Source organism: Oryctolagus cuniculus, chromosome 11 (assembly GCF_051225735.1).
Source record: "Oryctolagus cuniculus isolate XC-2025 breed Fujian yellow rabbit chromosome 11, ASM5122573v1, whole genome shotgun sequence".
Taxonomy (NCBI): Eukaryota; Metazoa; Chordata; class Mammalia; order Lagomorpha; family Leporidae; genus Oryctolagus; species Oryctolagus cuniculus.
This window is the reverse complement of record NC_142877.1, coordinates 102,788,991-102,816,037: the sequence shown is the minus strand read 5'-3', so window position 1 is coordinate 102,816,037 and position 27,047 is coordinate 102,788,991. Positions and strand designations below refer to the sequence as shown.

Sequence of the window (27,047 nt, the reverse complement as noted above, 5' to 3'; positions counted from 1 at the left end):
AGGAATATTCTATTGTATAGATACATCAGAGTTTATCTGCTAATGGACATTTGGTTTATTTCAGTTCTATGCTATTACAGATAAAGCTGTAATGAATATTCATGTACAAGTCTTTGTGTAGACCTATGCTTTCTTATGACTAAATGTCTAAATTAGAATGACAGGATTATATGATAATTTTATGTTTAACTTTGTAAGAACCTATCAAGTTTTTCCTAAAGTGATTGAACTGTTACATACTCACCAATGTTATGTGAATAATCTGGTTGGTTTACATCACTGTCGACATAGATATATATAATCTTATCCTGATAGATGTGTAGTAGTATAGGGCTGTCATAAATAAAACAGCCTGGTACTAGCACAAAAATAGACATGTGGATCAACTGAACAGAACAGAACAGAAGCCCCAGAAATTAATTCACACATCTAGAACCAAGTAATCTTTGAAAAACAAGGTAAAATTTTTGTAGTTTTCCAGTGTGCAATTTTGCATATATTTTTCAAATGTATTCCTAAGTTTTTAAGACTTTCATGATATGATATTTTTTGTATTTTTAATTTTTAAATAAAATTTCAATTTTTGATATTTTGTAGCATGTAGAAATACAATTGATTTTTGTTTTTTGAAATGTAAAAAAGATTTAGACTTTTCATTATTTGTACTTTTATTGATATAAAAGAAAAGATTTCTTGGAGTTCATAGATAAAATTCTTAGAATATTATGATACCTTCCCTTCCTCCCTCCCTCCTTTCCTCCCTCCCTCCCTTCCTTTCCTCTCTCTCTCTCTCTTTCTCTTTGGTATCCCTTTGATTTCTTTTTCTTGCCTAGTGGCTTTTGCTGAAACTTTCAGAATGATATTGGATAATAGTGGTGAGAATGGGAATCCTTGTCTGGTTCCAGATCTTAACAGAAATGTTTTCCAAATGCAATATGATATGGGCTGTGATTTTGTAATATATTACTTGATTTCATTGAGGTCTATTCCTTTTATACCAATTTTTAAAAAAGGTTTTATTCATAAAAGGGTGTAATCTTGTGCTTTCTCTGCACCTTTGAGATAATCATATTGTTTTTATTCTTCATTTTCTTAATGTGTTATATCATGCTTATTGATTTGCATATTTTGAACCATTTCTGCATCCTTGGGATAAATCCCATTTGGTTAGAGTGAATAATCTTTTTAATGTGTTGTTGGATTGATTTGCTATTAGATTGCTGAATAATTTTTCCTCTATGTTCATTAGGGAAATGGACCTATATTTATATTTTTTTGTTGTACCATTATTTTGGTTTTGGAATTAAAGTAATACTGGCCTTATACTTATAGAGTTTGGGAGAATTCTGTCCCTTTCAACTGTTTTGAATGATTTAAGAAGAATTGGGATTAATTCTTCCTTAAAAGTTTGGTAGAATTCAGCAATGACACTGTCTGGTCATGGGCTTTTCTTTGTTTGGAGACTCTTTATTACTGATTCAATCTCAAACTTGGTTATTGTTTTTTTTTTAAGATTATTATGTCTTTATGCCTCAATTTTGGTTAATTGCATGTGTCCAGAAAGCTATCCATTTCTTCTAGATTTTCCAATTTGTTGGCATATAGTTGTTTGTAATGATTTCTAATAATTTATATTTCTGTGGTATCAGTTGTAATATCTCCTTTTTTGTCTCTGATTTTTATTAATTGCTTCTTCTCTCCTTTTTTTTTTGGTTAGTTGGGCCAATGGTGTATAAATTTTGTTTATTTATTTATTTTTTCAAAAAACCAGCTCTTCATTCCACTGATCTTATTATATATATAATATATATTATATATCATATATAAATAATATAGATATTTAAAGATTTATTTGTTTATTTGAAAGGCAGAGTTTACAGAGAGATGGAGAGACAGAAAGATCTATCTACTGGTTCACTTTCCAAATAGCAACAATGACTTTTGCAGGTCCAGTCTGAAGTCAGGAGCCTCATCCAGGTCTCCCACATAGGTACAAGGGCCTAAGGACTTGAACCATATTCCACTGCTTTCCCAGGCCATAGCAGGGAGCTGGGCTGGTGGAGGAGCAGCCAGGATTGGAAATGGTGCCCTTATGGGGTGGAGGTGTCACAGGTGGCGTCTTTACTTGCTACCTCACAACGCTGGCCCCTTTATAATTTTTTTTGATTTCTCTTTTGTTTATTCTCTAATTTTTATTGTTCTACTAATTTTGGATTTGTTCTTAGTTTTTTAGGTCTTTGAGATTATTTATTTGATACCTTTCCAATTTTATGATGTAGGCACTAATTGCTATAAACTCTTCTTTTAACCCTCTTTTGCTGTATCTCATAAATTTTGATGTGTTGTCATTTTCATTCATTTCAATGAACTTTTTCATTTCCTTCTTGATTTCTTTTATGACCCACTGTTCCTGAGGATCATGTTGTTCAGTCTCCATGTGTTTGTTTCCTAGAGTTTTTGTTGTTAATTTCTAACTTAATTTCTATGTGGTCAGAAAAGATACAGGATATGATTTCATTTATTTAGTTTGTTGAAACTTGTTTTTGGCCTAGTATATGGTCTATCCTATTATTCTGCAGCTGTGAGATGAAATGTTCTATAGATATCAATTAGATCCATTTGGCCCATGGCATAATTAGCTCTGTTGTTTCTTTTCTTTCTGTTTTGTTTTGTTTTGTTTTTTTGGTCTGGTTGATATTTATTTGAAATAATTTTGTATCTTCAGGAGCATTACAGAGATAGGACAGTTAGCTCCCTTTACTTTCACACAGCTACCCCCAATTAAATACACTTCTAAATTTTGGTAGCTTTTTTTGTAAATTCTGTAGGATTTTCTATATATGTGACTATTTTTTTCTTCAAATAAGACAGATTTTCTTCTTTCCTTACAATAATTTTCTTTCTGAGGCATGGAGGGCAGACAGAAACAAAGAGGGTTGTAGAGAGGTAGAGGAAGCAGGGTGGAGGGAGAGGAAGAAGAAAGAGAGACAGAAATATATATATATATATATATATATAGAGAGAGAGAGAGAGAGAGAGAGAGAGAGAGACAGACAGACAGACAGATAGATTCCAACCACTGTTTCACTCTACAGTTGTCTCTGTTGTCTGTAATGGCTAGAGCTGGTCTGAGAACAACCTTGGAGTTGTGAGCTAGCAACTCATTCCAGGTCTCCCCTGTTGGTGGCAGGAGCTCATTCACTTTTGAGTCATCACTACTCTCAGGGCCTGCATTAGCAGGAAGTTGGAGTTAGGAGCCTGAGCTGGTTGTTGAATCCAGGGATTCTTTTTTATTTTTAAGATTTATTTATTTATTTGAAAGAGTTACAGAGAGGAGAGACACAGAAAGATTGAGAAATCTTCCATCCACTGGTTCATTCCCCAAATGGCCACAACAGCTGTAGCTGGGCTGGTGCAAACCAGGAACCAGGAACTTCTTCCATGTCTCCAGTCAGTGACAAGGGCCCACACACTTGGCTCATCCTCCCCTGCTTTCCTATGTGCATTAGCAGGTAGCTGGACTGCAAGTGGACAGGAACCAGTGCCTAAATGGGATACTGGCATCCACATGTCTTTCTCACTGTGCCACAACGCCAGCCCCTGAATCCAGGTATAATGGTATGGGTCTTGGGCATCTGAATCACTCACAATCTTGATATCTTTTATTTCTTTTTCTTGTCACTGCCTTTTTAGCTACTGCATTGGTTAAAGCCTCAGGTACAGTGTCAATTAGAAGTGGTTAGAACAGATATCCTTGTCATGTCCTTGATCTTAATGGGAAACATTCCATCTTTCATCATAAAGTGTTACATACATTTTAAGTAGATGTAGGCTTTTTTTATAGCTTGTTTTTATTCCCAGGTTGATGAAGTTTTTTTCTATTACTAGTTAGTAAAAAGTTTTTATTAGAAACTGATGTTGGATTTTGCAAAGTATTATTTCTGCCTCTGTTGAGATCATCAAATAAGTTCTTTTGAAATGTGTCAGTATAGTAAATAATTAATGCTAGAAAACACTTGGATTACTGGGATAAGCTTGATTTCTTCGTAATATAGTTTCCTTTTTGTATATTGTTGTAGGGTTCTGTTGCTGTAAGTTAAAGATTTTTTGCATCTGTAGTCATGAGTGATGTATTGATTTCTAGCTCACTTTTTTCATAATGTTTTTGGGTTCCTGACCCATAGAAAGTGAGGCAGTATTTATGCATCTCAGGCTTTTGGAAATGTTTTCATAGAATGCTATTATTTATTCCCTAAATTCCTGTTAGAATTCTCCACTTGCCCTATTTTGGTTGGAATGTTTGAATTTGTGAGGAATGTTTTTGGTTACAAATTCAGGTTTAGTTCCTTTAATATATCTAGGGCTGTACAGTTTATTGCTTTTCTTTCTTTTTTTTTTTTTTTTTCCTGACAGGCAGAGTGGACAGTGAGAGAGAGAGACAGAGGGAAAGGCCTCCCTTGCCGTCGGTTCACCCTCCAATGGCCGCCGCAGACGGCACACCACGCTGATCCGATGGCAGGAGCCAGGTACTTCTCCTGGTCTCCCATGGGGTGCAGGGCCCAAGCACTTAGGCCATCCTCCACTGCACTCCCGGGCCACAGCAGAGAGCTGGCCTGGAAGAGGGGCAACCGGGACAGAATCCGGCACCCCGACCGGGACTAGAACCCCGTGTGCCGGCGCTGCAAGGCGGAGGATTAGCCTAGTGAGCCGCGCGCCGGCCCTGCTTTTCTTTTTGAGTGAGCTTTTGTGGTTCGCGCCTTTCAAGAAACCTGGCTATTTTATCTGCTTTCTGTTTTATTACTATAAAGTCACTCATAGTTTTCTGCTACCCATTGCATATCTGTAGACTAAATTGACAACTTGCCTCTCTTCATGATACTGGCAATTTGTGTCTTCTATTTTTCCTCCTATTCAATTTTACCATAGATATATTGATTTTATAGAGATTTTTAAAAGAATCACTTAAAAATTCATTGACTTTCTTAATCTGTTTTCTGTGTCTTAATTTCTGCTGTTGTCTTTAATATTTCCTCTCCTCTTACTTTGGGCTTAATATATTTTTATATTTCTGAAACTGGAATCTGAACTTATTAAGCTGGGACTGTTTTTGGATTTAATTTTGCCTTCTTAGTGTTATGTTTTTCTTCAGGTATTGCTTTAGTTACATCCCCAAAGTTTTGATATATACTGTTTTCTAAAAGAAAAAAATAAAAATAAAATACTGTTTTATTTTTCTTGCAGTTAAAAATATTTTCCAGTTTCCTTTTGATCTCTTCTCTGATTTATGTGTTATTTAGTTCCCAACATTTGGTGGCTTCAGGTATTATTCTGGTATTGATTTCTTTTTTTTTTTTTCTGGTATTGATTTCTAATATAATTCCATTGGGTGTCAGAAAGCATATTTTGTATGATTTAAATCCTTTTAGATTTATTGTGACTTTTTTTTCATGATCCCCACTATGGCATGTTTTGTGGTTAAATTGCAATGAATGTGCATTTCCTTTTGTCAGGTAGAGTGTTTTATAAATTTTAGTTAGATCAAGTTGGTTAATAGTTATTATTCAAGCCATATGTATGGACACTGGTTTTGTTTTACTTTTTCTGTCAATTATTAAGAGAGGTATATTTAACTATCCAAATATAGATAGATGGTCTATTTATTTTTGCAATTGTGTGAGTTTTTACTTCATGTATTTTGTTTGGTTAAATTCAGTAAACTTTTAAGACTGCTATGTTCTCTTGATAAATTGGCCCCTTTTAGTTATGAACTTCCTCTCTCCCATGTAATATTCTTTGTTCTGAAATCGAGTCTGTCTGATGTTAATGTAATCACTCAGTTTTCTTTTTATTGGTGTTAGTCATTTCATGTTGTGTCACTTTTGTGTCCCTTTATTTAATAATATGTTAGTGCTGTGTTCTCGTGCTTCCCTTTCAAAGGTGGGAAATGTCTGGCCGGCAGGCTGTATATGACCTGTCAAATTATTTGGTCTCGGCCTGCAAAGGAAATCCCAGGTTGGACTATAAATTCAATAAATCTGTAGCAGGCTAATATTTAAGTTGATAATTTTGTATGGCCTGCTAAGGATGTTGCAAACATCCAAATGGCCCTTGGCAAAAAAAAGGTTCTCCACCTCACCTTAGAGCACTGTTGAGCACTGTTGATCCTTACATCTGCCTAAGCTAGTGCTATTGTTATCATCATCTCCATTTCAGAGTTTAGGAATTGAAGTTCAGGGGTACTCATTCAGAGGTACTCACACAAGTAATGGAGCCATATTTGAAGACATGAAAGTCGCGCTTCTAATAGCTAATATTTCATAGCTTTATGAATATCCTTGCTTATATGTGAGCGTGTCAGATACTTGAAATTCAGTGTCTTCCACGGAGGGCTCATTGTTTCCTTTCCATTCTGCAGTGTCCTTCGCCCAACAGATTGGCTCCTTTTTACTGTCCATTCCACCTCTTAGTTAATGTTGTCATTTTCTTTCTCTTTTTTCTTTTTGAAATACATAAGATTAACATTTTAATATATAAGAACCTGTTATAAATTAGCAAGAAATAGTTTAAAAAGTCTAAGAATGTGAAAAGGTAAGAAGACACAAAAAAAACCACTAATATTTTAAAGAATTGCATGTTAAATCAATGACATATCACTTTTCACCTTTTTTTTTTTTTTAATTATTTATTTGAAAGAGTTGCAGAGAGAAGTGGAGACAGAGAGAGAGGTCTTCCATCCTCCGGTTCACTCCCCAGGTGGCCTCAACAGCTGGAGCTGTGCTGATCCGAAGCCAGGAGCCAGCAGCTTCTTTGGGTCTCCCATGTGGGTGCAGGGGCCCAAGCATCTTCTGCTGCTTTCCCAGGCCATAGCAGAGAGCTCGACTGGAAGAGGAACAGCTAGAACTAGAACCGGTGCCCATATGGTATGCCAGTGCTCCAGGCCAGGGCTTTAACCTGCTGCACCACAGTGCTGGCCCCACTTTTCACCTATTAAAATGGGACAGGCAAATTTTTTTTTGATATCTAATGCAGGCCAGGGTTTTGCCACTTTATTGATACACTGCTTGAAAGAAGGAGTGAAGTGACAATACTTGGATATTGTCATTTTCTTTCCAGTCATCTAATCTTGAAGCCTGAGTTGTCACTACTACTACTTTTCCCTACCTTTCTTCAGTTGACCCCTGTGCCTTTTTGATTGTTCTTTTAACTCTTAGATAAGTGAGTGTGTTCTTCTCATTATAATAGTTTCAGCTTAGCTTAAGTGTATCATCATCTGTCATTTGGGATAACTGTACCTTGTCTTCTCAGTGATGCCTGCATGCTTTCTGGTACCTCAGTTATCATACTGCTTTGCAATTATTAGTTCGTATGTCTGTCTTCTCCCTTAGGCTATTTTCCTTTAGAGAAGGACCTTGAGTTTTGATTGAGTGCTCTTAGTTCATATCTTAATATGTGACATACAGTTGGCATAGAATAAATATCTTGTGAGGATATGATTACCATTAGATATTATCTTTGATATTCTTAAAAGTATCGGATAAATTAATATTTTTCTCTCCTTTTAGAAAAGTGTTTTTCAGTGTTTTATTTTTCTAAAACCTAAAAATGGTTTTAATTGTGATAAAAAATAAAATAGACTCTTTTATATAGTTACATGTTCTTGCAAGACTATACTGTATAATAAAATCAATGCTAATGGCAGCATTAACATCTTATGCTTTATAACAATCCAAATCTTCGTTTTGTTTTCAAGTATGAAATATTGAATACATTTCCTTGGTAGCAGGAGAACAGCAGGAAGAGTTTCTACCCATAATGCAAAAATATCTTATAAGTTACATATATCACTGCCATCTCAGGATGAGTATATTAAGGTGAGAAAGCAGGTGTCATAAATTTTTATTCTCTGGTATAGAATATTGAAGGTGAGCGTTAATTGCTTCCAATATTTAGGTAATGTTAGAAAGCAGTAGGGAATATTTGGATCCAGATTTTAATGCACAGCAGTGAACACCCATTTGCTAATACTTCCTGATGATATTTACGTTCCCTGTTCATTTCCCTGCATCAAATAAATGAATTTGTTGTTCTGATGGGAATGCATAAAAGATGGCAGTCATTTTCTACATGACTGAAATTTTCATATGCAACGTGCTGCTGGCTGTGGGACTGTCAGTCTTTTTGTTTTACAAAGCACGATTCTGCTTAATTGTTAACTCTGCGCTTATGTTTATTTGCAGCATCTGGCGAGGCCCCAATGTGAACTGCACAGACAGTTCGGGTTACACTGCTTTACACCATGCAGCCTTAAATGGACATAAGTAAGTGCCACTTATTTGGACTGGAAATCTTGGTTATTTAGTTACATGTGATGAAAGTTAATTAAGTCTGATGATACTGTCTCATGTTGCCATTTAGTCCACTGGGCTGATGATTGGAGAGGCAGCATGCAACAATGCTGGAAAGTTAAAGTGTGTAGGAATGCTGCTGAAGATGATTGTGTGTGAAGTGTCAACTGAAATCACCAACTATCACACAGGGAGGATAGCAGCAGTGAAAAGACCATGCTAGTTAGGTGTAGCTTTGTGGAGAAAAATGGGACAAAACCACTTGATAACACTTCCCTCCCTTGTTTTTGGTGTCTTCATATATTCACTCAACATGAGAGTATTCACAGGGAGTGAAATCTTAGTGGAATCCTGTTATTGTAAACCTCAGGCATTTATACAAACCACTTCAAAATCCTTCAGAATTAGCCAACATGCTTTCTCCTTATAATTTATGATCATCTTTCTGGTTTTGATTTTCTTAACCCTGAACTTTTTTTTTTTTTATTTTTTATTTTTTTTTTTTATTTTTTGATAGGCAGAGTGGACAGTGAGAGAGAGAGACAGGTCTTCCCTTGCCGTTGGTTCACCCTCCAATGGCCGCCGCTGCAGCCGGCGCAGCGCGCTGATCCGATGGCAGGAGCCAGGAGCCAGGTGCTTTTTCCTGGTCTCCCATGGGGTGCAGGGCCCAAGCACCTGGGCCATCCTCCACTGCACTCCCTGGCCATAGCAGAGAGCTGGCCTGGAAGAGGGGCAACCGGGACAGAATCCGGCGCCCCGACCGGGACTAGAACCCGGTGTGCCGGCGCCGCAAGGCGGAGGATTAGCCTATTGAGCCACGGCGCCGGCTCAACCCTGAACTTTTTTCAACTTACAAAATTATGTTTCAAGTAATGTGATAGTATACATTATGGAGAGTGAAAGAGTGTGTAATAATAATCACCAGTTTATTGCCACTGTTATAGCTAGGTCAGGTAATGATTTAGTGATGCAGTTACTCAGATGTTCTATCCTGCCCCACCAGAAGAAAAATGATCCTCCACAGCTATCTCCCCCTCTGTTTTTCCTTTGTGAGGATGATCCAAGTTAGTCTTTCTAGACCTGGATCATTTCATTACACTTTAGTCTTTTACATATGCTAATTACTGCTTTAGAAATGCTAGTAACCTTTTTTTTCCCTCATCTAACACTTCTTTTATTCTGTGGATTGAGACACAAGGGACTTAGTTATACTTGATTTTAAGCTTGATGTTCATGAAGCCATAATTTGTTTTGGTCATAATTGATCACTATGATATTTTTTCCTCATGAAACTTCTGGAGTAAAGTTAACATCAGTCTATTTGGAGAATCATCTGAATTACATAAAATAGTATAAGCTTAATTTTTCATTATTTGGATTCTTATTATTGGAATTTCCAAATTGCGTTTCTTTTCACCCAGTTCCTGTCTTTTTAAAAAAACTTATTTATTCATGGGGGCAGGTGTTGTGGCATAGCAGCTAAAGTTGCCACCTGCAGTGTCAGCATGGGCCCTGGTTTGAGTATCGGCTGCTCCACTTCCAATCCAGCTCTGTGCTGTGACCAGGGAAAGCAGAAGATAACCCAAGTGCTTGGGTCCCTGCACTTGCATGGGAGACTCAAAAGAAGCTCCAGCTCCTGGCTTCTGATTGGCACAGCTCTGGCCATTGTGGCCATCTAGGGAGTGAACCAGCAGATGGAAGACCTGTCTCTCTCTCTCTCTTTGCCTCTCCTTCTCTCTGTGTGTAACTCTGACTTTCAAATAAATAAATATATCTTTTTTAAAATCCTATTTATTTATTTTGAAAGTCAGTTACAGAGAGAGGGATCATCCATCTGCTGGTTCCCTCAGTAGATGGCTGCAGTGGCTGGGACTGGGTTGGAGCCAGGAGCTTCATCTGAGTCTCTCATGTGGGTGGCAGGGGCCCAAACACTTGGGCCATCTTCTGGTGCTTTTCCCAGGCCATTATCAGGGAGCTGAATTGGAAGTGGAGCAGCTGAGACTTGAACTGGCGCCCATGTGGGAAGCTGATGTCACAGGCAGCTCTACCTGCTATGCCACATTGCCAGCCCCAGTTCAGTCCCTATTTTTTTTTTTTTTTTTTTTTTGACAGGCAGAGTGGACAGTGAGAGAGAGAGAGACAGAGAGAAAGGTCTTCCTTTGTCGTTGGTTCACCCTCCAATGGCCGTCATGGCCGGCGCACTGCAGCCAGCACACTGCGCTGATTCTACAGCAGGAGCCAGGTACTTCTCCTGGTCTCCCATGGAGTGCAGGGCCCAAGTACTTGGGCCATCCTCCACTCCTCCACTGCACTCCCTGGCCACAGCAGAGAGCTGGCCTGGAAGAGGGGCAACCGGGACAGAATCCGGCACCCTGACCGGGACTAGAACCTGGTGTGCCGGTGCCGCAAGGTGGAGGATTAGCCTAGTGAGCCGCAGCGCTGGCCTCAGTCCCTATTTTTTATCTATCATTTCCATCTGAGTTAAAACTTTTAATTTTACCATACCCTTCTGCTGTAGAGCAGAAAATGAGGTCAAATTTCTGAATCTTTTAAAGGAGAATGTTGTTATTTATTATTCTGTGTAGAATTATCAATAAAGAGAAATGAGGGCACAGCAGATGATATTGTTGGCTTCTTTAGCCATCTCAGTTATGGGTTCATGGGAATATCATATTTCTAGGTTCCAGTTGGAAAGATAAACTTTATCAAATCAAATGGGTGTAATGTCTTCAGCCAGATCACAAGATGAACAAATAATATTTGTTCATTTTCAGATTGACATTTTAAGTACTTCTCAAAATAATATTGTTCCAAAATGGATTAGCATTCATATTTCATGTTGATTTCCAGTGACGTATTTAGTAAAAGCATTATTGACTTACACATTACAACTTATGAAGTTCTACCTATTGAGATGCATTTTTTATGGCCCACTGCATAATTTTTGGCTCCTTTTGGTACTTTAGAAATTAAGTAATTTAAGCAAATTGAATGGCAGTCACTCATATTATCATAAAGAGGTGGGAAAATTGACTAGATTTCTTTTAAGATAAAGGATTTATTGCAGGTATTCTGTAGTAATCCTATGTATCTGCTTTTATCAAATGTTCTCATCTTTTTAAAGCACTTTCTGGTAAGATTTAAATTTTCTGGTAAGATGTTTCTTAATGTCTTCTTCAAGACATGAGAAAAATCAGAAGAATTCTAATCCTATCTCCCCATCTCTTCTGGCTATGTGATCTTGAGTCATCTGCTTCACATATGGATTATAATCCTTTATGACTCAATATACTGAATATATTGGCTGGATATTCATTGTTCTTCCAGTGGAAACGTGGTGATGCATTGTGTTGGCTTTATGAAGGATGCTCAAAAAGTTCACAGAAAATGCATATTATGAAAACACTGCCTGACTTCAAACACTTCAAAATAGAAGCATCTTTTAATTCCATTTTCCATGAACTTTTTGAAGTACCTTCATGGTTGTGGCTCAGTTATATACCATGATATTCTAATTCTGACATTTCTGTTTTCACATACAGTGTGTATATATATATATATGTATTTATTGATGTTGCATATTTACATTATCTCTGGACTTACGGACTTTTACAATCAGAAATCACTTATTCTACCTTGCCCCTCCCCCATCCTTCTACCTCCCTCATTTTGCAGGCAGGGAAACAATGACATTCTGGACAAATAACGTAGTTGTCACGTATGTACTAAGACATGGTTGTGTCCAGGGCCTAAATATTCTAATTCCAAGTCGATGCTTACCAGTGGATAAATTCTGACTTTTCTCTCTCACACTATGTACTTCTGGGTTACCTCTCATGATCGTCAAATATATGTTCACGTGGAATGCTAATTTTAATTTTGGCTTAAGATGTTTGAAAGAAAATAATGTCATAGAATATATCTCAGAACCAGAGAAGAAAAGCTTTTGTTTTCTTTTCCCTTGCTGTTCTCCCTTAGCATTGATAAATAGCAATTGATAATGTTATGTTCTTCCCAAGCAAGTTTTAGCAGTCAGCATAGAAACAAATCATTTCCATATTTCTACTTTTGCTGTATCCACCTGTTCCAGATTATTTCCATAAACATGATTTCTAGGCTAAAGTTCATAGAATCATTGAGATGGATCCTGTAGTTTGTTCTTTTGCTTTGAGCACAGACTTTCTCCCTATTCCCAACATGTAGTCTAAAGCCTTCATACCGCAAATTCAACCTGCTTCCTCTTATTTGTTTTTTTTTTTTTGGGGGGGGGGAGTCCTCATTTATTAACGCTAGTTATCCACAAGCTCAGCAGCATTTTATCCTTAAAATGCACTATTTCATATTGAACAATTCATCTACAATTATCGAGATCTGGACACAATAGAAACAGTACTCTATTGGTGACTTCCTTGGCCATTTGTAATTATAGATTAGAAAATTATCCTCTTTAAATGTCAGGGGGAAAATGTGGCCAATATAACAAATCTATTAGTAACAATTATAAATAAACTGCTTCAGTGGATAGGGTAGAGATCTGTTTATTTTTCTCTTTTTCCTTTGAAAACATGGGGTACTCATCTCCCAGATTCCTGCTACAAACTTAAAGCCCTTGATTCTCTTTTGAATGACAGTTGACCTTCTTCCCTCCCTCCTTTTCTGTCTCCCTCTTCTGCTGTCTCCTTCTCTCCCTGTGCATCCTTCCCGTTTTACCTCGTTCCCTTCCTTCTTTCCATTCTTGATTTTCCTTTATTTCTTTCTTTTAAAATAGTAATCTTAAATACCCCTCTATGGTTTAATCTAAAACTGTATATTCATATTTCAGTTGATTTTATTTATGCAGCAAATTATCTTTTTTTTCTTGTTAAACCTTATTAAACTATATTGGGTGCATTGTGATTCTTGTATACTACATTTAAACCAGTCAACAAATTACTGTTATATCTTTGAAATATGCAGATTCTTTTATATGTTTGATGCTTCATAGACTCCATTATCAATCTGTAACCCAAATTTGTATATCAGATTAGATCTGCAATGCAGATAGTAAAGTACCTATATTTTTGAATTGTTCTTTCTTAGGTTTTTCTTAATGAAAGAAGGGGACCTACTCTAAAATTCTATAATCTGGTACCTGATGTAGCTATGAGTCACTAGAAAGATCTATTTTCTGATTTCTTCTTACTTGGAAAAGAATAATAGTTAGAATTTACCCTCATCCACTCTATAATCTAGAAGTCTGAGAGGGAATTCAGTATGTACAGATGCTTCAGTTAGAAAATGGAACATATTGTCCTGGCATTTTTTGACCATTTGGAACACATCTGCAACTTTATTTCCATTAAAGAGAAGTAAAAGCTTCAAGAAAAAATGAAATCAAAAAAGCCTTATTGAACTTATGAATTTCATTAGTTTGTTAATTCCGCATCTTCTTCTCTCTCTCCCTCTCTTTCTCCCTTTATTTCTTTTTCTTTCTTCCTCTTTCTTTATTCACCTAGAAACCTTTTATTTAAGGTATACGAACTTCATGGCTTTTAAATATATAAATTTAGGAACATAGTGATTCTTCCTACAGTATTCTTTCTCCTGGCCACACTTCCACCTTTCGTCCTCCTCCCTCTCCTATTCCCATTCTTATTTTGTATTAATATCTATTTCCAGTTAACTTCATACTCATACAATTAACCCTACACAAAGAAAAAGTTCAACAAATAGTATGCCAAAAAAGCCTGTTCCTCAACAGTTGAGACAAGGACTATTAAAAATCTTCATATCTCTAAGTGTCCATTTACTCATACAGATAACCTTTTAGGTATTCTATTAGTTACCATAGATCAGGGAGAACATATGATATCTATCTTTTTGGGAAAGACTTATTTCATTCAGTATAATGGCTTCCAGGTGCATCCATTTTGTTGCAAATACAGGGTTTCATTTTTTTCTATTGTGTATTATAACTTGGTGTAAATATCTTATAATTTCTTTATCCAGTCTTCAGTTGATGGACATCTGGATTGATTCCATATATTAGCTATTTTGAATTGAGCTGCAATAAATGTGGGGGTACAGATCACTCTTTCATATACTGACTTTAGTTCCTGTGTATAAATTCCCAGGAGTAGTATTGCTGGAAATATGGTAGACCTATATTCGAATTTCTGAGTTATCTTCATACTGTCTTCCACACTGACTGCACCAGTTTACATTCCCACCATGAGTGGATTAGGATACCTTTTCCCATGCATCCTTGAAAGCATTTGTTGTTGATTGCTGTATGAAAAAAACCAACTCATTTCATTGATCTTTTATATTGTTATTTTGGTTTAATTTTGTTTCTTCTCTAATTTTAATTATTTCTTTTTTCCTACTAGTTTTGGGTTTGGTTTGCTGTTGGTTTTCTAGTTCCTTGAGAAGCTTTGATAGCTTATTTACTTGGTGCCTTTCCAATTTCTTGATATAGGCACCAGTCGCTATATACTTCCCTCTTAACTCTGCTTTTGCTTGTATGCCATAAGTTTTGGTGTGTTATATTGTCATTTTAATTTGTTTCCAGAAATTTTTGGCTTTCTCTTTTGAGTTCTTCTATGACCTACTGTTTATTCAGGAGCTTGTTGTTCATTCTCCATGTGTTTACATATGTTCTAGAGATTCTTGAGTTGTTGAGCTTCATTCCATTGTGGTCAGAGAAGAACCATGGTATGATTTCAATTTCTTTGAAATTGCTGAGACTTTCTTTGCAGCCTACCATGTAGTCTATCCTAGAGAAAGTTCCATGCACTAATGAGAAGAATATGTATTCTGTAACTATAGAATGAAAATTTCTGTAGGTATCTTTTGTGTCCATTTGGTCTATAGTGTTGATTAACTCTGTTTCTTGCTTGCTAATTTTCTATCTGGTTTATCTGTCCATTGCTGAAAGTGGGAGTTGAAGTCCCCAATTACTATTGTATAGGATGGAGTCTATGTCTCCCTTTAAATCCTATTAACATTTCTTTCAAATAACTAGGTGCCCTGTAATTGGGTGCATATACATTTATTACAGTTAATTTTTCCTGTTGAATTCATCCTTTAATCAATACATAGTGCTCCTCTTTGTCTCTTCTAACAGTTTTTGTGTTAAAGTTTATTTTGTCTGATATTAGGATGGCTGCATGTGCCATTTTTGTTTTAGTTTCTGTTAGCATGAAATACCTTTTTCCGTCCTTTCACTTTCAGTCTGCGTATGTCTTTGTTGTTAAGGTGTATTTTTTGTAGGCAGCGAATAGGTACATATTGTTTTTTAATCCCTTCAGCCAGTCTCTATCTTTTAAGTGGAAAAGTTAGGCCATTTACTCTCAAAGTTACTATTGAGAAGCAATGACTTGGCCTTCCCATTTTTCCTTAAGTATTATTTACTTTGGATTTCCTTTGCACTTTTTAAAAAGATTTATTTTATTTGAAAGACAGAATTACAGAAGGATGGAGACACAGAGAGAGGTCTTCCATCTGCTGGATTCACTCATTTGGGTTCACTCCCCAAATGGCCACAATGGCTGGAGCAGAGCCAATCTGAAATCAGAAGTCAGGAGCTTCTTCCAGGTCTCCCTCATGTGTACAAGGACTTGGGCCATCATCTACTGCTTCCCCAGGTGCATTAGCAGGGAGCTGGATCAGAAGTGGAGCAGCCAGGACTTGAACTGGTACCTATAAGGGATGCTGGCATTGCAGGCCAGGGCTTTAACCTGTTGTGCTGTGGCCCCTCTTTTGTACTTTTACTGGGAGATTTTCTGCTTTCACACTCTGTCACAGTGATGACTATGTTTCTGTGTTTCCTTAAGCATTTTTTGTAAGGCTGGACGAGTGGTGACAAATTCTTTAAATTTCTGTTTGTTTCTGAAGGCCTTTATTTCACCTTCATTCATAAATAAGAGCTTTGCAGGGTACAGTATTCTGAGTTGACAGGTTTTTTTTTTCCTTTAAGACTTGGACTGTATCTTGCCATTTTTTCCTAGCCTCTATGGTTTCTGATGAGAAGTCAGCTGTGAGTCTAATTGGAGATCCTCTGAAAGTAATATGGCAATTCTCTTTTGTACATTTTAGAATCTTTATGTTTTACTTTTGAAAGTTTGACTATAATGCGTCATGTTGATTTTTTTCTGGTCATATCTATTTTTTAAAAAAAGATTTTATTTACTTGAGAGGTAGAGTTACAGAGAGTGAAGGGAGAGGCAGAGAGAAAGGTCTTCCATCTGCTGGTTCCTCCCTAAGTGGCCACAATGGCCAGAGCTGTGCTGATCCAAAGCCAGGAGCCAGGAGCTTCGTCCAGGTCTCCCATGTGAGTGCATGGGCCCAGGCACTTGGACCATCTTCTACTGCTTTCACAGGCCATAGCAGAGAGCTGGATCAGAAGAGGAGCCACTGGGACTAGAACTGGCACCCATATGGGATGCTGGCGCTGCAGGTAGAGGATTAACCTGCTCCACAATAGGAGTTGTATGTGCTTCCTGTACTTGAATAGTTCTTTCTTTCTCCAAACTTTAAGCGTTTTCTAATTATTTCACTAAATTGGCCTTCTAATCCATTCTTTCTGTCCCTTCAGGAATGCCTATGATGCGTATGTTGGGTTATTTGATAGTGTCCCATAAATCTCCAATACTGTTTTTAATTTATATAACTTCTTCTTCTTCTTCTTTGGCCTAAAATTTCCAATGATTTGTCTTCTATCTTGGATATTCTTTCTTCTCCCTCACCGAGTCTGTTATTAAGGCTTTCCACCGCATTTTTAATTTGAGGTATTGAATTCTTCATTTCTAATATTTCTTTTTGATTTCTCTTTAAAATCTTAATTTCATTGGAAACATTTTCATTCATGTCATATATGGATTTCTTTAATTTGTGAATTTGTTTCTGATTGCTTCCCGAGTAATACCATGATTAATCTTTTGAATGCCATTTCTGGCATTCATCACTGTCTTCATCTTCACATTATAATATCAAATTTTTGCTGTGTTCCTTTGGGGGCTTCGTATTTCTTCCTATTCTTGTTTCTTGAATTTCTGCTTTTATTATTAAGCATTTGTGGAGATAATTGTTGATTTTATCCTCTGATGACTTTTATATTTGGACTGTTCCTCTGTAGCTTAGTGGAGTGTCTGTTCTTTCAGTGAATACCCAGCAATGTGTGCTGGATGTAGTCATGGAGCTCTGGTCAGTGCTCCATGGTTGGGGAGTGTCCAGGGTGACACCCATGTTGGGCATGGTAGACCTCTTTTTTATCAGAGGGCTGAGGGTTTGATCAGCTCTGTTGGCATAGTCACACCCTCACCTTCTATGTTTCAGGGTGATCAGTACCCAGGCTCTAGCCCCCAGTGGGTGCATGCTGATCTGCACTGCCACAAGAACCACACAGGATTTCTGCAGTCCTCAGTGTGAGCACAGGTCCCACAGTGGTGACCCTCCCCAGGCAGTCAGGGAGCCCCGAGCCTGTGGAACCTACAGCAACTGCCCATAAACCCAGCCATATCCTCTACCCTCCCTCACAGCCACAGTATTTCCACAGTCCCAGGACACAGGCTCCCATAGCCATGGGGCGCTGAGGATCTGATCTGTCCCACCAGTCCATCCTATCCAGAGAGAGGTGGAGATATTCCAGCTGCCTGTGGGTGCTCCACCCTGGCAGTTTGAGTCCCAGAGCCTGTTATATGTTGGGAGGCTGGGAACACCTCACAGTGTCTCCTTGGTGCCCAGTCCCCTGTCAATCTTCCCAGTCAGACCAGTTGGCTCCTCTCAGCTGGTTTCTGGGTACATGAACACAAGGTGGTGCCACTGTTACATATGTCTAAAATGGCACCTGCCCTCTCTCACCCAGTTGCTGGGTGAGAGATGAAATGTACCCCTTTGTTCCTTTGAGGTTGGCAGGTACCCTGTCCCCCACAGGGCTCCAGGCCAGACTCATACCAGCCTCTCCTGCTATATCACCAGAGGCTTGGGCTGCTGCAGTCTGGTATCACCTCCTTCTCCAAAGCTGGCACTGAGGCTTTCTGCTGCTGGGATCCTGTGTGTGTCCATGCTTGTGCTGCGCATCCCCACCTCCACCTAGATCTACAGTGTCCCTCTTCATTCCATGGAATTTCCACTTCAATTTTCTCCCTAACTTTTCCCTGAGATTGCACTCTCTCCACTTTTTTTTTTTTTAAACTCTCTCCCCAGCAGCTATGTTTTCTTACATTTATTTCAAAGTTCTTTGCATGCTACCATCTACGGGAGGATGAAATAAAACAAACATCTTCAGTTGTAATTTAATCTCATTTTTGAGTCAAAGAAATTTGAATATTGAATCTTCCTAATTAATTTTGCTCAGAACATATACTGAACTTCTTGAAAGGTTTTTGTATCAATCAGCTGTATATTTTAGAGATCAGAAAATAAATACAAATTAAATATAGTCACAAAACAATACTTTTGGAATTTTTATTTTCACTTGAATTTTTGTAAATTAGATTCAAGCTGCAAAATGTTTTGATAATTTAAATTGGATTATTATTAAATTTAATTTGATGTTTTGTTTTACCTCTGGGACCTGGAATTAGTTTTCTGGTGCCCTGTCAGTCATACTTACTTTAGGATTTTATAACATTTCTTAGTTTTCAAAAGTTGGATGTAAGAAGCATTGCTACTTTATGTTGAAGACATAGGGATTATGTTGCTACTTGATGTTCTACAGACATTAATTTGCAATATAATTTAATATTTCATGCCAGGTAACCATGCAGTGTCAACATGATCATTTGTTAATACCTGTGAATAAGATATTAGGCTCAGCCCTTGTAAAAATAGAAAAATGATGTCAAATGGTGTTGTTATAGTGTTAACTACTCTTCTAATTTGTACATTGTAGAAAGTACCCAAAGGACAGGCATTTGGCCTAGTGGTTAAGACGCAGGTTAAGATGCTTGTATCCCACCTTGAAGTACCTGTGTTTAATGCCCGATAGTGACTCTTGTCTCCAGCTTCCTGCTGATGCAGACCCTGGGATGCAGTCATGATGGGTCATGCAGTTGAGTTCCTGTAATCCACCTGGGAGACCTGGATTGAGTTCCTGGCTCCTGGCTTCAGCCTCCAGCCTCCAACCATTGTGGGCATTTAGGGACTGAAACAGTGGATGAGAACTCTGTCTTTATGCCTCTCAGATATGAAGAAAAAATACCTTGAATTTAATTTGTTCTTAATGAGCCTGGATAAAAAGTTCTATTTAATTCATATTAGCTGTGATATTAGTGGATATATAATAAGATTAATGACAATTTGTTAATTTATTTTGTCTATCTTATATTCAGTAAAACTGATAGGCATTTGATCAAAGATATAACTTTTTATTTCACAAAGATAGTTTCTATACTATGTGAGCCTAGTCAGTTCATTGCTGATATCTCGATAAGATAAAAAGTGCAACTTAAATAAAAATTTAAAAACAACTTTAAAAATAAAATATAGAATATTAAATAAATAAAAATATTTTTAAAAAAGTAATAATATTTGAGACCTTGATGTTTATCAATGGCAATTTCATAAATATACATTATTTCCCAATTTAGTTATATACAACATAATACAATATAATATGCATAACATACAATGTGAAACACAATATAACACTATATAATACAAATGAACAGTAAGTCAGCTTTTAAATAGGCTTTTTTTTTATTGTTTCATAAATCTTGCTAACAAAATAAATTAATTCGTATCACATATAGTATTAGAAAATGTCAACCAAGTTTTAGTCAAAGGACAAATGGAATTTGGATTGTTTTGAGTGAGAGTAAAAGAAAAAAAGATTGATGAGTTGATTAGTCTTCCCTCTTGAAAAGAGAAGATATTTCAGGTTTTTCTTTATTGAGTTAGGCATTGATAAATATAACTAAAACCTCCTTCAAAATTGTCTTTAACATTAATTTGGAGACGTCTGTTTTGTGGTAAAATGAATTATTTTTAAATACTGGAATTTTAATTTGACCACATTTCTTTAGTATTATTTTACTTTGTAAGGGCTGTAATATTTTATTTTAAAAATATGACAGAATTGTTTACAGTGCTACCTCCTGCTTGAGAATAGCTTTTGATTATACATAATTTTACCATCATGCCTGTTTCTCATTTGAGTCACACCATAACCATCTGATACAGGTAGTGAGAAACCGTCTCTAAGTTCTATTTTAATAATAACTGAGAGAGAGAGGTTATTTGATTTGTTCAGATTAAATAAGGAAGTTATAGAGATTTATGATTTTTTTAAAGATTATTTATTTATTTGACAGGAAGAGTTACAGTGAGAGAGAGAGAGAGAGAGAGAGAGAGAGAGAGAGGCAGGCAGACAGAGAGAAAGGTCTTCCTTCCGTTGGTTCACTCCCCAAGGTGGCTGCAACAGCCAGAACTGCACTGATCCGAAGCCAGGAGCCAGGTGCTTCCTCCTGGTCTCCCATGCGGGTGCAGGGGCCCAAGCACTTGGGCCATCCTCCACTGCCCTCCCAGCAGAGAGCTGGACTGGAAGAGGAACAACTGGGACTAGAACCGGCGCCTATATGGGATGCTGGCACCGCAGGCAGAAGATAAACCTAGTGTGCCATGGAGCCGGCCCTGAGATTTCTGATTTTAAACCAGATTTTGTGGCTCTTAGCTGCTATTGTTATTCAGAAGTACTGAATCCTCATTACTTCATTGAGTTTATTTAGTCCTCTCCATGTGGAAGGCTCTACATAAGAAATCTTTCATGGCAGTGAAATTGGGAGAAACATGTGAAGTGTTTAACTTTCAAGTTTTCTTTAATTTTCAGATTCTCTTTTTCAAAGGTGATTTGCTGTGAACATTTCACTTTTTAAAATATTTTATTTTTACTTGGGACAAGGACTGGTGTTTGTATAATGCCTTAATATTTATTGAGTAATTTCTTTTCAATGATCTCCCTTAATCTTCTTACCAAGTCTTAAATAGTAGGCATTGGTGTTATTACGTAAGCTCCTCTGGAAAAGAAAAAGTAATGTCTCTGGGGCCCCGGCCTTAGGTAGTTTGCATACCTGGTACTCAAATTCAAACCTTCTAAATTCAGATCTTGTAAAATAATATCAGTTTTCAAGAAGACCTGTTAAACTATTTCTCAATTTCTCAGAAATTTATCAGAAGAAAAATTAGGGCCCCTAGAACGTTCTAAAAATTTCTATAGCAGATTCTTGGTTCTTTCATTATGATTTTATACCTTTAGTTAGGCCACATTCTGGGCAATGTGTTTTACCATTTGTTATAATTTTGTGTTGTTATCTGTTTTTCTGGTAACTTACCCTTTTTAGTCTCACCTTGCTTTCATTTGTAGCTTCTTCACTTTTTTATATTTGTTATATTCATTTGGGGTCTGATTTTATGAAAAATTTAGATTTTTCTGTTATATTCACCCTCCCATTAGTGATTTGTTATATAAGAAACTGCTATATGTTGCAACTGTATATGTGTGTTTATGTATGTATTTATATGTATCTATCTAGGATTTCATTTAGTGAGTTAATAAATTTTTTTTTTAAGATTTACTTATTTATTTGAAAGGCAGAGTTATAGAGAGGCAGAGGCAGAGAGAGAGAAACATCCATCTACTGGTTCAGTCCCCAAATGGCCATAGTGGCTAAAGCTGGGCTGATATAAAGCCTCCTGGAGCTTCTTCTGGGTCTTCCACTTGGGTGCTGGTGCCCAAAGACTTGGGCCATCTTCTACTGCTTTCCCAGGCCGTGGCAGAGAACTGGATCAGAAGTGGAGCAGCTGGGACTTGAACGGGAACCCATATAGGATGCCAGCACTGCAGGCGGTGGCTTTACCTGCTAAGCCGCCAAGCCAGCCCCTAGAATTTGTTTCTTAAATGCGTGCAAAAGAAACAGTTTTTGTTTACTTTACAGTTTTTTATTATTTGATACAAAGTAATACAATTTATTTTGATAATCTCAAATAATTCTTCCTGAACTTAAATATTTAGATTTCAGAATTTTTATTTGGAATACCTGATGGGGATTGAGTATAAAATCCTATAGGTAGTACATAGTGAATATGTGTTTAAAGTGCATCAGTGGTGGAAATTTTCCTTTAAATTAAATAAAGTTCCCTTATATTGTCATTTCTTTGGCTTGGAGGAAAAAGATGAAGAAACACAGGAGTATGAACAACACACATTGAAAATGTGTTATGTACAATGGCTCAGGAGTTTTTATTAAACTCTTTTTTTGTTTAAACCCTGGAGTAGGGTCCGATGGTGTGGCATAGCAAGTAAAGCTGTCGCCTGCAGTGCCGGCATCTCATATGGGTGCCCATTTGAGAATCCTGGCTGCTCCACATACCATCCAGCTCTCTGCTGTGGTCTGGGAAAGCAGTAGAAGATGGTCCAAGTCTTTGGGCCTCTGCATCAGCATGGGAGACCCAGAAAATGGTCCTGGCCCCTGGCTTCGGATGGGCTCAGCTCCGGCCATTGCGGCCAATTGGGGAGTGAACCAGTGGATGGAAGACCTCTCTCTCTGCCTCTCATTCTCTCTCTGTGTAACTCTGACTCTCAAATAAATAAATAAATCTTTAAAAACCAAAAAACACAGCAAAACCCTGGAGTATTATTACAGACAACTTGTTGGAGTCTCTTACTTAATGTGCTGTCTTTTGTTTTATATGCATCTTCAATATCTCATTCCAGTTTACTCTAGGAACGATGTATAGACTCCCTAAATATCTTTGGTATTATGGTAACTTTTTCTGTAAACAGGGAATTTGTGACCTCATCATTTTTTTCAAGATAAATCAGATGAAAGATAACTGGAAAAATACCTCTTTTTAAAAATGGGGAGAGATATTCTCTTTATTTATTTAACTACTCATTCAGTTACTAAAATATATTTTTTGTCCAAATGGTTTCTATAAAGCAACTTCATTGGTTGGTCAGTGGTCTGTGTGTGTGCTTGTGCAGTGTGTATATGTGTGTTTTTGTTGTTGGTATTGCTGGTGGTTTTCTAGGTAAGTAAAATAAGCAAATATTGGGTAGGAAACTTCTAAACCCAATTTTATGTTTTAGTACTTTGAATGATTACTCTAAATTGTCTGTCAGTATCTAGTATACTTATAATTATCTGTATAATAAAACCTGTGTTGTTCAGCATATTTTCTTTCTGTTGTATTTTCCTGTTTTTTATTTCTTTCTTAGGGACATAGTTCTCAAACTACTACAATATGAAGCATCAGCCAATGTAGCAGACAACAAAGGTTATTTTCCTATTCATCTGGCCGCCTGGAAAGGAGATGTGGAAATTGTGAAGATTCTTATCCATCATGGACCGTCACATTCCAGAGTCAATGAACAGGTCACTTGTCCAATGTTTGTTCATGCTGCAGTATTTCTACAGTCTTGCAAAGGCAAAGCCACATTGATCAGTTGGTTATTTTTATCTTTACCCTGCCCTAAACCTTTGCACCACTGAATTTTCTAAAGGAGAAATTGAAAAATTCTGTGGCATTTGGATACGATGTGCAGGCACTAAATTGGGCATTTGTAAAGATATTTTGTTAACAAGAAGCTCCCACATAAAGGAAGTGGTTCTGTTTTTGCCTGCCTTATATAATCATCCATTTTATAGCTGTTGAATATTTAAAGAGAGAACAGAATTCACATTTGTAATGAGAATTAGGTCATATTCTCAATAAAATTTTAAGTGCAAAAATGATGATAAACTATCATTTACATAAAACATTACTGTTTAGTACATTCACAGTTCAGTATGCTTTTGTGAATCAAAATGCAAAATATGAAGTATGCCGTTGCTAGTCACATATTAAAAAATTTCTTTTAAGTAGACATAGGAATAAATTAAAAACAGCAGCAGTATGATACTGACAGATAAAGTCAAAGTTTTTGTAAGGATGTCATATTTGTATTCCGTAGTACACATAGTTAAAAATGAGTAAGTGTGCCAAACAAATAAGACCACAGATTCTAGAAGGTAAAATATGGTTTCCTAATACAGTGTGATAACAAACATCTTGAGCTCTGCATGCCCCCTACTGTTCTCATTTTGTAAAACTATATTTGAAAACCAGCATGCAGTCTAACAATTGAATTACAACCGTGGCATTAAGCTGCAGATTGGCAGTTGTCCAATATCAATGCAAGTAGGTTACTCTAAGCAAACACATCTAATAAAGTACAATTAGCATATTGTTCAAATAGATACAGACTGCAGAGCTTTGTCTAAAATTCAGACTAAAGAATAAAAACTAACACTATCTGTAAACAGCAGAATAAAGAAAAATAAAATTTATTTTAAAATTTAGTTGTCTAAAGGACTAATTAGAGGAAACATTAATTGCAAAAGTATCAATATCACAATAAAAATTTCTGTTTACATGTTACAGAATGCAGAATATTTAAATGAGGATATATTCAGTCTTTCAAAAAATGACAGCTATGTCTATCTGTGTGATGGTATCATGCTAAAAGGAAATTTGTGAGAATGATCTCAGAAACCAGAAGTTATATCATTTGTGGGATGGGCCATCTGGTGGTTATTCTTAAAACTGACTGTTGCAAAGCAAACCTGAATAAAAGGGAAAAGCAAACCAAGGTTAAATAAGTGGAAGTTAGTTTTTCAAAGGAAAGTATTTTTTAAATGACATGAAAATAAGAAAAATGCATATAGTATTCATGTATATTTGGAAGTTGGAAATTTTGCATGACATATAATTGTAACACTACATTTTTTAAAAGATTTTATTTATTTATTTGAGAGGTAGGTTACAGATAGTGAGAGGAAGACAGAGAGAAAGGTCTTTCTTTCACTGGTTCACTCCTCAAATGGCTGCAACAGCTGTAGCTGCGCCAATTCTAAGCCAAGTACCAGGAGCTTTTTCCAGGTTTCCCATGTGGGTGCAGGGGCCCAAGCACTTGGGCCATCCTCCACTGCTTTCCCAGGCCATAGCAGAGAGCTGGACTGGAAGGGGAGCAGCCTGGACTAGAACTTGCACCCATATGGGATGCCGGTGCCACAAGCGGAGGATTAACATATTATGCCACAGCATTGGCCCCTAACACTGTGTTTTAAAGAGCAACAAATGTTTTCAGTGATGTTGAACAAATCAATTAAATTGCAAAAAAGAAAAAAAGTCTTTTTAAGAAGATTGGAACTCTACATTTTTTTTTTTTAACTTATGCTTCTTTGTGGTACAATTTCTATTGGCAACAAGTTGAAATTTCTTGAGCTTTTAAAACCATGCTTTTCATTGTTTTTGTTTCTTTGTTAGGCATGCATTCCTTTAGTGCTGACATAGTTCTTGCATTCCATACCCTGTGTCATAAAAGTTTCTGGACTTTTGATTTTAGCCGCCTTTTTTCCCCCATTTTGAATGGGACAGAAATATTATACCTAACTTTAAATGTTTCTGGATTCAAACAATAGAGGGAAGGAATGAAAATGGCACGTAATATTCATTGAGACTTAAGATAAGCCACACTTTCACATGTGCAATATTATTTAATGAATTTCCCCAGTAATCCCTTGAAATGATAATATCATTCCCAATTTGTAAATGAGAAGTCAGCCTCAGTGAACTTAAATAACCTGTCAGTGGCCACATGTTACTGGGTGACTAAAACCGAGAATTGATTCATTTCGCTGTGGCTCCACAGTCTGCAACAATACATTGGTTGTCATCTTAAATCCAATGACGTGTGGACTATTTACTGCATACTATGTATTATACAAGTATACTTCACCTACATTATCTTAGTAAGCCCTATAGCAGCCTGACAGTATTCACTGTCATTCCTAATTTGTATATGAGAAATCAGCCTTGGAGAGAATAAGTAACTTGTCTGTGATACCAGATGCAAACTTATTTGAACATAGGTTTTTCTAATTCAAAGCCTAAACTCTTAATCCATATATACAGTTATATACAGGTATGTGTTGAAATCACCCACCGTAATCAGGGCATCATTCGGATTTCTACAGGCTATCTTTCCTTACCCCTCCCTCCATCCCTTCCTTCCTTCCTTTCTCCTTCACTTCCATCTTTCCTTTCCTTCCTTCCACTTACTTACTTACTTACTTAATTATTTATTTATTTTAAAGACAGAATGACAGGAAGGGGGTGGGGGGAGAAAGAAGAAAACACACACACACACACACACACACATTTTATCTGCTGGTTCACTCTCCAAATGCCTGCAAAAGCCGGGGCTAAGCTAGGCTGAAGCCAGAAGCCAGGAGCTCCATCCTGGTCTCCCCATGTATGGCTGGGTGCAAACACTTAGACCATCATCTGCTGCCTCCAAGAATGCAGGAGTAGGAAACCGGATCCAACGCAGAGCAGCTTGGCCTTGAACCTGCTCTCTGATGTGGGGTTGCTGGTGTCCCAAGCAGGTATTTAACCTGCTCTGCCACTAAATCCACTCCATCTTTTCATGCTTTATATGCTGGTGCCATATCTGCATCCCTACTTCTGCCCTTTGTGGCCATTTTTCAGTAAAATAAGGGTTATTTGAACACAAACACTGCTATACTGTGACAGCAGATCTATTAACCATGGTGGCTACTAAATGAGTAGATGAGCAGTTAACACAGAGTGAATATGCTGGACAAAGATGATTCACATTCTGGGTGGATCCAAGTGGGATGGTGAGAGATTTCACAATGCTACTTAATATGGCACACAATT

General features: G+C 37.0%; 1 protein-coding gene across 19 annotated transcripts in view; it reads left to right on the top strand.

Annotated features, from left to right (window-relative positions):
• The window catches only part of ANKS1B (ankyrin repeat and sterile alpha motif domain containing 1B), a 1,209,513-nt gene that overhangs the window by 139,924 nt on the left and 1,042,542 nt on the right, over positions 1–27,047 (top strand). For 18 of the 19 annotated variants that reach the window (XM_089308838.1, XM_089308836.1, XM_089308835.1 and 15 more), the window contains exons 2-3: positions 8,238–8,318; positions 23,542–23,698. In XM_089308838.1, coding sequence (XP_089164964.1) covers positions 8,238–8,318; positions 23,542–23,698 — 238 coding nt within the window. Of the gene's footprint in view, positions 1–8,237; positions 8,319–23,541; positions 23,699–27,047 lie in introns of those variants that run through there. The other variant, XM_089308839.1, reaches the window with a different exon arrangement.